The sequence below is a fragment of the Rhagoletis zephyria genome, unplaced genomic scaffold, assembly GCF_001687245.7.
Source record: "Rhagoletis zephyria isolate East Lansing unplaced genomic scaffold, Rhagoletis_zephyria_1.1 Rzeph_scaffold_06680, whole genome shotgun sequence".
Lineage (NCBI taxonomy): Eukaryota > Metazoa > Arthropoda > Insecta > Diptera > Tephritidae > Rhagoletis > Rhagoletis zephyria.
In genome coordinates, this window is record NW_016163763.1 from 1 (window position 1) to 10,247 (window position 10,247).

General features: G+C 36.7%; 1 protein-coding gene across 1 annotated transcript in view; it reads right to left on the minus strand.

The window, feature by feature from the left end:
* Window positions 1-151: 151 nt before the first annotated feature.
* Window positions 152-10,247, minus strand: part of LOC108373427 (transcriptional regulator ATRX homolog) — a gene marked incomplete at its 3' end in the record, with an annotated part of 16,619 nt that continues 6,523 nt past the window's right edge. Inside the window, exons 2-6 of the mRNA XM_017629303.1 lie at window positions 3,773-3,959; window positions 1,949-3,709; window positions 1,662-1,672; window positions 1,542-1,564; window positions 152-927 (exon numbers count right to left, since the gene is read on the minus strand). Coding sequence (XP_017484792.1) covers window positions 152-927; window positions 1,542-1,564; window positions 1,662-1,672; window positions 1,949-3,709; window positions 3,773-3,836 — 2,635 coding nt within the window. The remainder of the gene's footprint in view (window positions 928-1,541; window positions 1,565-1,661; window positions 1,673-1,948; window positions 3,710-3,772; window positions 3,960-10,247) is intronic.

Sequence of the window (10,247 nt, forward strand, 5' to 3'; positions counted from 1 at the left end):
CATTGATGCAGACTTTCCAGTGGATTGCTCTTGGAAAAGGCTCAGCGCGCGTACATACATATGAATGTATACAAACATCACTAGCTACGAGTATGTTGATTTTGAAATCAGCTCAATAAATAAAAAAATTAAAATATTTGAAATTACTTACATTCTTTTAGATTATTTTGCAAAGGTGTTCCGGTAAGAACAATTCGTCGTTTAGTTCTCATCTTTGTTACTGCTTTACTAATGGATGTTTTCTCGTTTTTTAGCAGGTGCCCCTCGTCGCACACAACCAGATCTGGACCAGGATCAACTAATGATTGCTGCAATGCCTCGCGTTGTTTCTTGCGTAAACCCTTTGCCTTTTCATTCGCCAATATACGGTACATATCATATCCGATGACGCATGCTCCGCCTTCCTCAAACCATTCATTCAATTTAAAAATGCGAGTAGGTTTGTCCTTGTACTTGGACATATCATAAACTTCCACATTACGTTTATTGGCAAATCCTATCCAATGTTTAAATTCACGTGCCCAGTTGTTAAGAGTGCTTAATGGTGTTATTATTAATACACGTTCTACGCCTGTTCGCCTTGAATTCACCAACAAGGTGTGGGATAGTGTCACAATTTGCAGTGTTTTTCCTAAACCCATACAATGAGCCAGAATACATCCTGATCCAGCATTGTCTTCAGCTTCTTTGATAGTTTCAAAACAAGCATCCCACATAAACTTAACACCGGAAACCTGATGGGGCTTCAATTTCTTTAAAATTCCTTTGTCAACTTGAAGTAGAGGTTTCTTTGTTTCCTCGTCAAAATCCAATACTAAATCAGTGACTTCAACATTTTCTGGCTTTTCATAGATTTGATTGTAAAGCTTTTGACGTTCTTCTATGCGTTTGCGACGTTCTTCCTCTTCTTTAGCGGCATTCTTTGTGCTTATATCAAGATCCTTAGTTTTAATTATTTTGCGGATATGTTTGCGTTTGTTTTTATTCTTTTCATCGGAATCGTCATCATCATCCTCATCAGAGTTTGCGTTCTTTTTGCCCCTTCCCTTCCGCTTAACAACGTCATCATTGTCACTGCTGTCTTGGCCGCGTCGAATGCGTCCGCGTTTTTTCGCAGCTGGCTGCGGCGCAAAATCAGAATCATCATCACTACTCNAAAATGCGCAAAGATTTTGTGTATGAAATACGAGCATTAAAGCGTGTTACTCATACGCCACGTACACCCGCATAACATGCTTTACTGCTCGTATTTCATATAAAAAATCTTTGCGCATTTTCATTTGACCACTCATATCTCGTATTTATCCATCGATTTTCTTCATCAGTAATTTTTATTTTTTTTTTGTTTGTAACAGAACAGGCTATAGTACAAATGCAAACATTTTTTAAATATTTCGTCTGTTAAAGTTTGATTCTTTTTCAGTTTTTCATAAAAAAATAAAAAAAGCTGGAATGATTAATTAATTTGTCAGAAACTAGAAGCCCTATCGGAAAGTGATGTATATACCAGGGACCAAAAATAACTGTTATCTCGAATTTACCAATTGAAAACTTTGCCCGAATTCTGAAATTTAACGAAAACGTTGTTTCATAACAGTTATTAGATGAGAAATATGTTTTCCGTTGCCGATAATAGTTATTTCCCAACGTTTATTTTTTACGTTGCCAATAACTGTTATTGCACAACGTTTATTATTTACATTGCCCATAAGAGTTATTTCGCAACGTTTATTTTTTACGTTGCCGATTAGAGTTATTTCCCAATTTCCCAAGTAATTAGCGAAATTTTGTATTTTGCATTGATGCAGACTTTCCAGTGGATTGCTCTTGGAAAAGGCTCAGCGCGCGTACATACATATGAATGTATACAAACATCACTAGCTACGAGTATGTTGATTTTGAAATCAGCTCAATAAATAAAAAAATTAAAATATTTGAAATTACTTACATTCTTTTAGATTATTTTGCAAAGGTGTTCCGGTAAGAACAATTCGTCGTTTAGTTCTCATCTTTGTTACTGCTTTACTAATGGATGTTTTCTCGTTTTTTAGCAGGTGCCCCTCGTCGCACACAACCAGATCTGGACCAGGATCAACTAATGATTGCTGCAATGCCTCGCGTTGTTTCTTGCGTAAACCCTTTGCCTTTTCATTCGCCAATATACGGTACATATCATATCCGATGACGCATGCTCCGCCTTCCTCAAACCATTCATTCAATTTAAAAATGCGAGTAGGTTTGTCCTTGTACTTGGACATATCATAAACTTCCACATTACGTTTATTGGCAAATCCTATCCAATGTTTAAATTCACGTGCCCAGTTGTTAAGAGTGCTTAATGGTGTTATTATTAATACACGTTCTACGCCTGTTCGCCTTGAGTTCACCAACAAAGTGTGGGATAATGTCACAATTTGCAGTGTTTTTCCTAAACCCATACAATGAGCCAGAATACATCCTGATCCAGCATTGTCTTCAGCTTCTTTGATAGTTTCAAAACAAGCATCCCACATAAACTTAACACCGGAAACCTGATGGGGCTTCAATTTCTTTAAAATTCCTTTGTCAACTTGAAGCAGAGGTTTCTTTGTTTCCTCGTCAAAATCCAATACTAAATCAGTGACTTCAACATTTTCTGGCTTTTCATAGATTTGATTGTAAAGCTTTTGACGTTCTTCTATGCGTTTGCGACGTTCTTCCTCTTCTTTAGCGGCATTCTTTGTGCTTATATCAAGATCCTTAGTTTTAATTATTTTGCGGATATGTTTGCGTTTGTTTTTATTCTTTTCATCGGAATCGTCATCATCATCCTCATCAGAGTTTGCGTTCTTTTTGCCCCTTCCCTTCCGCTTAACAACGTCATCATTGTCACTGCTGTCTTGGCCGCGTCGAATGCGTCCGCGTTTTTTCGCAGCTGGCTGCGGCGCAAAATCAGAATCATCATCACTACTCTTTTTTCTTTTATAAAATACACGTTTTTTGCGAGCCGGTATCACTTCACTGTCACTGCTTTTAACATCGGTCTCTTCGGAATTTTCTCCATCTAAAACTGTATCATTCTTTTGATTTGTAGATTCCGATTCAGATGAATCGGAGGTCATAACTTTTTTTCTAAAGGATGCTGACGGTTTGTTTTTAAGGTATGAGTTATTGTTGCTATTTCTACGGTCGCGCTTATCTTGGGTTTTTATTGAAGTATCTCCGCCATTAACTTTAGAACCAGCTACACGTTCTGCTAACAGGCTGTCCGTGAGAGGGAAGGGTGTCCTTTTTATGCGCACAGTACACTGCCTTAAACGGGGTAATTCTCTCAGTTTCACCGGCGGGTTAGACTTGCTGGGCTGCGCCGACGCCTCCGATTTTGATGGGACCGATTTTTTGGTTTTTGAAACGGACTTCACTATTTCTTCTTCCTCCTCGCTCTCCTCACTATCCGTCAAGTCAATGACCACGCAATTGCTTCGGTTCTTGCGTTTTGGTAATCGTCTTGTCTGGGCGTCCGATAATGTACTTGTTCTTTCGTTATTTTTATCCACTAATGGTTTCTCCAATAGCTTTTCTAATGGGACAACGCGTAATTTAAATTCAGTCGTCGTTTTTTGTACACACAAGGTAGTTTTGTTTACTGTTTTACTATTGGATGCCGAGTCATTATTTTCACTGCAGTTGCTTTTATCATTTCCATCTGAGCTGGAGCCATTTTTTGTATCTTGATGTTTGGGATGAGATTTTTGAGGAATTAATTTACTCTCTCTGTTTTGGGCAATACTACCGTTTAGCTGATTTTCTTCCGCTGAATTTGCATCAGAATCCGAATTTGCTTTTTCGTGGCCCATAGATGCAGTTTCTCAGTAAACAACACAATATACTATCGATACTATTCTCTGCTGGCTTGGGTTTTAGATGACTTCAAGTAGCATCCGGATTCAGACTATATGTATATTTGAGCTCAAGCGCATCTGCAAAAGAAATATTAGTTATTTAACCTATTTATTTTATTTTATTCCCACTGATGTGTGTATAAATTGTCGAATTTCACCAATGAAAAAATTGATTATTTTTTTTTAATACATACATATACATATATGGCAGCCGAATACCGGACAAAAAATAATTTTACCAATTTTCTCCACAAAAGCTAGAGTATTTGAAATTGTTTTTCAATGATCCTAGATTTATTATCCCAGAAACAGCATCTGTATTTAGCATATATTTTTCGGTCTTTTGTGAACGCAGCACATATATATTCAGTTGCAACATCAACAATACATATGTATAATATTTTTCCATAACTTTGTACTTTGTGCTCGGGATTTTTACCCCGTAAAATTTGTTACAAACATTCCTAGGCAGGGAAAATATCCGACTACTTTTGAAGCACAAGTGGTATTCAACGGATTATTTTTAGACTCGGATTTCGGCCAAGCACAATGCAGTGAATAGCATCCGTAACGAGCTGAATTGCAAGGCGTAGCCTTCTTATTTGTACTTTCTCTGCGACATGAGACAATCCCTCATACAATGAGCAAAGATTTTTTTTTACCGTAGATTCGCCTAATGAACATATTCTCCCTACACAAAATTTGGAAATTGCCTCCACGCCACGAGCCACAGCAAGCTGCGTGCATTTTCTTGTTGGTTTTGTGAACAATATACGTGAACAAAGGGGAGTACTCCATAATCCCGACTTTAAAGATCCCGACAAGACATAACAAAGACAATTTTTAAAAATCCAGACAATAAAAAATCCAGACAGGGCATAATACAGACATAACAAAATCCAGACCAAATAAAATACAGATAACACATTATTCAGACAAGACAAAATCCCGACAACTCAAAATCCCGACAAGACACAATCCAGACAAAAAAATACAATGCGTCCGGCAATGGAATTGATGACTTATGCTTAAATATAAACGGTTACCACTCCACATTTTTTCGCTCCTTCACTGCAAGGAGCCTAACCTTCTCCCCTACAAAATCCTCGGCAACGGGTTTACCACAAGGACGAAAGCTGCGTATTCTCGTCGATGGCAAACCAATTCCGACGGTGAATAACCGAAAAATTGTCGGATCTAGCTCTCGTTCCCGGCGCATACAACCGAAATTGCCAACAAAGTACAGAGCCGTAGCATAGTCCTCAATTCCCCAATTCGGCAGTACTTGGGCAAAGACAAATAAACGGTGTTTCAAACATACAAGGCAATTGGCCGTCCGGTTCTAAATTATGCAGCTCGCCGGGGACAATTGGTTCGCAGTGGACGAAACTACAGACATGCCACAATACAACACCCCGGACAACCAGGGGATGCCCTCTGAACATAACATCCACAGCGTAGCCGAAATTCTCCCAGTAATGGGAACACCATCATTCTCAGCAAGCGGTTCCTAGTAGGGTGCTACAGACGTCAGCACTCGAACTTGCTTGAGCCGAAGGACCAGGTCCAGCACTACGCACAACACCCTTGGGACTGGGACTGTACAGACAGGCTATTAACGGCATTTCAAACTCCAGTCGAGTGAATGCCGTCTATAGTGCTAATCACCACCTGTGAACGAGTGTGAGCTTCAATTGCCACGAGATACCCGCGTAACTATGGCCCAACTTGCCACCCAACATCCAAAAAGAGTGTCCAGCAGGTGGAGATTCCCCCCCATGACACCAACCACGTCTTTACGTGCCCACTCAATTCAACTCAACAAACATCCCTCTCCCTCTGGTTCTACCTCATTGAAATATCAAGTTTCCTGGGCCTACCGTTAGTTGAGCCTGCGGACAATTACGGACTAAGTAAGCCCTTACAACAATAACAACTGTGTCTTTTGTACTTTTGAGTGAAAACGGAAGACAATCATGACAAAAATCCCGACAAAATATAAAAATAATTTAAAAATCGCGCGCGACAAAGTAAAATCAGCTGCTCTACTGCTGCTACCTATTCAATTTGATTTGCTCTACACAGAATATTCCATGATACAAACAAGTAATTTTTAGCAAAAAAAAACCGACTTAAAAAAAAATATATATATATCTATATATTTCATGATCCAATGATCGGATCTAAACCAAATTAGTATGGGTCCACCTCTGAGACACTACCTTTCCGTTGCAATTATTGAAATCGGTTGACGTAGTGCAAAGTTATGCGGTAACATACATAAAAAAAAAATATTCCGACGAACTCACAACCTCCTCCTTTTTTGGAAGTCGGTTAAAAAGAAGGTAGTTTCTTTCACTCAATGACTTTTGCCGCCATGTTAGCTATTTGACTTTTGCAGCAGCAAAAAAAAAAAAATTTCAAATGCCTTTGAAAAAATTTCAAACAACAGATTTTAAAACGAAAAATCATTAATAATTTTTATAAAATCAAAAATTAATTGCGCGTTTGAAAACTGTAGGAATCTTATAAATTTGTGCAAGGATTCCAGATTGAAATTTTTAAAATTTTCTCGTTTATTAAAAATAGTCGTTAGAAGCTTGTAACGTGAGGGAATAAAATCTTCCCGAAGTGCGATTTGTTTGTTCAAAGTAATATATTTTTTTTCATTTATTTATTTCGGTTCAGGCATTAGTACAATAAGATTCAATCTTTTATAGTACAACAATGATAAAAGTAAAGATAATATTACGTTAAAATTGGCCCCATTTAACTTCTTAAATGTAAAAGAGCTTTTTGGAAAACACAATCGTCCACAAACACAATCGTCTTCAAAATGTTTAGTTGGTATGCACTATTTATCTCTGCGTACGATGAGACCTCATAGAAAATAACTAATTAACTTATATATGTACAAACATTATGGTATGTTAACAAAGCTCAAAAAATCACTTAATTATATATTATTGCAAATACGTAAATGGTTCATCAATTTTTAGAGAAATAATTATAGAGTATTTTTGAAGTTGCTTCTGTTGATTTTGCTCCTAATGGTAGCGNTATAGAGTATTTTTGAAGTTGCTTCTGTTGATTTTGCTCCTAATGGTAGCGGGTATAGAGTTCCAAATTCTAATAGCATTGATGAAAAACAGTCTTGTGGAGCTCATATGTATGTACGTATGTATTTCCTCAATTTCAGAGGTTTTGGAGAAACTCAATCGTATGTAAGTATATTTGCATACATATGTACATTTTACTACATATATCACTCCCCACAAAAAAAAATCGGCACTGTTTTCCATTGGAATTATAAAATCTATTATATTTTTAGGCCTTCACCAAAACATTTCGGAAAACATATGATGATTTACGTCAGCTGAACCGATTTAAAAATACGTCCTTGAGTTTTTTATGAATGAAAATAGGTTTTTTAGTTTTTTTTTTTATGAAAAAAATCACCTCAGATGGCAAACCAGTTTAAGCTTAAAAAACCGAAACTTTTTTTAGTGATGCAGTCCAATATACATAAGTAGTACATAAATAGAAAACTTGCAGATATTTTATAAAAATCCGCAAATCTTTATGGCCCTGACATGCCTTCTTTTCAGATTTCCTGCGGTGAATTAATGTAATGTAAAAATGCCTGTAACCGTCAAAAAAGTTTGAAGTGAAACTACCTTCTATTTTTTTATCATGGAATATTCAACGTGAAATGCGTTGAGAACAAAAAAATTTATCAGAAAGCTTTTTGCTCCGGCCAATCAGAAAAACCCAAAAGCTTTCATTTGACACGCCAACGTTCAAAAAATGTATATTCTGAAAAATATTAAAAATTATCACAGATGCCGTGTGTTACACATATCATTTTGTCTAGGGGTGTACAACGGTACACATAATACCAGGAATTCCCATATAACGGTAATTTCGGGAAATCCAAATTCTCCGATAAATCAGTAAATAATGAAGCTTATTTATTCAAAATGTATATTGTTTTTGTTATTTAATTGCCTTATAACAATTATATTCAACAATTTTTATTGAGCTTGAGGCCGTTTTTAATGAAAAACTTATTGTGGAAAAGCAACAATAATTTGCTCACCTATCCAAAAATGTGCTCATCTATAACAAAATATTGGGAAATGGGCGTGGCACCGCCCACCTATTACCACGCATGTGTATTTGTACGAAACTCGGTATAATTATTGTACTTTCTACATAAAAACAAAATGTTGAAAAATTTTGAAATCGGACTAAAATTACGCCCACTTTTGATATAACTGTAAATTTCAAAAACGCTTGAAACTTCCCATATTTCGAAATTTAAGGACGCTAATTTACTCAAAATTGATACTCACAGCAATCCCTTAAAAATAAATATTATGGAATTTTAAAAAATGGGTGTGGTACCGCCCACTTATAACTATATAAGTTTATCTCACTAAGTCTAACTGAACATACTATCGAAATTGCTAGAAATAGGAGTAACACCACTCTGCTTACCATGTAACGGTAGTTTTCAGAAACGTGAAAAACTATATTTAATGTTCGGCTTCGCCCGAACTCGAAACTTTTTTATTTGTTTCATATTTGTTTTAATACTGGGAAAGAAGTGGTGTTGTTCGGAAAAAAACTTTCAGGCACAACCAAGCAAAGAAATACAATTTTATCAACATTTATAATTTAGAACATATTCGCACTGAAATGTTATGCGATGAAATGGCTACGCACAAAAATTTCTCTGTGGTAAGATTTTGCACGCGAGAAACTTGACAGTTCGTATTCGAGCGTCTATAGCAGGTATAGAGGTGGGGTAAAACAAGGCTGCAATATTGCACTCAGTGTTGCCGCGGCCGAAAAGTAAAATTTACCAAAACCGTTAAAAACTTTACCAAATCCCGTAAAAAAATTAAACATTTTAACAGGCAGGAAAAAATTTATCAATTTTACTTTAATTTAAGCAAAACGGCAACGCTGATTGCAGTAGTAATAACGAAATCGCAACTAACGCGAAGGTGCACAGCTCGTTCCTTCCTTTTATGAATGGAACTCAATGCCGGCGAACGTCGAACTCACCACTGCGAAATTCGCGCGGTCAAAATTAGAACGCCCGCAGGCATATAAAATGGAACACAGCCAAAGCGAAATGCAAATTACGCTCGTCGGAGTTTCGTGGCAATAGATTTATTTTTATCGCCGCGCTGGGCGATGGAGACTGTACATTAAGGCGTATCACGAAAAAAAGTTTGGCGTGTGTCAATTTTATTTGAATAGGTACTTACATATGTCGAAAAAATATTTTTTTTTAGGCACCCGCTTATGATCGACGACACGATCACGACAGTGAGATCTACGTAACCAAAACTGCCCAGATTCATATCTGGCCAAGGACTGTCACTCAAGCATCATTCCCAAAAACTTTCTTGGGAATTTAAAGCATATTCACATTATCGTAATTTACGAATCATTTGTAATTTATAAGCAAATCATGCTGAAATCAAGTAATTTCGCTTTGTAAAATCTGTCAATTATCAAGAAATGAGATAATTTATCATAAATCAAGAATAGAATGAAGAAAAAAAGATTTTTCATTTATTCTAGCCACCACTGTTGATTGAATTTGAAATAATGCCTAAAGGTATGCAACCATTTGTTTTTTGAAATCAAGTACAAACCACACACCCGTACGTACACGTGCTAAAGAACTTCATAAAATGTGAACGCACTTGGTTTATATGAAGTAATTTGATCGAAACAAAGTAATTTATGCTGTAATGTGAATATAGTTTTATATGCTATTAAAGGGTGATTACTACCAGAAACATAGTAGGCTTTGAAATAATTTTTTTTTGTATTATATAACTTGGAAGTTTAGATGTTATTAAAATGTTAAAATATTAGTTATTATTTGCACCATATGCAAGTGAGCGGTATTTTCATCGCACATGCGCCGTCATGTTCTGCACGACTGCATCATCGACTTTACGCGATGCGCACAACTACTTTGTTTTGCACTCTTCAATATTTTTTACTGTTTCACCTGTTTTCTTCAAGATTCCTTTGACAATTGACCAATATTCACCAATAGGACGTAGCTCTGGGCTATTGGGTGGATTGCAGTCGTGAGGTACAAAATTGATGTTATTTGCATTATACCACGGCAATGTGTCCTTGGCATAGTGGCAGCTTGCCATGTCCGCCTAGAACAGTGGCCTACTACGTTAACTGTTGTTAAATGACAGAAGACGCCTTTTAACGCGCTCATCCCGATGAACTTGATCATTCATTGTCCCGGATGGAGAAAATGGGCTGCTCTTACGGCCACAGGAACGAATACATTGCCCTGCCATGTTGTTTTTGGAAATTTGG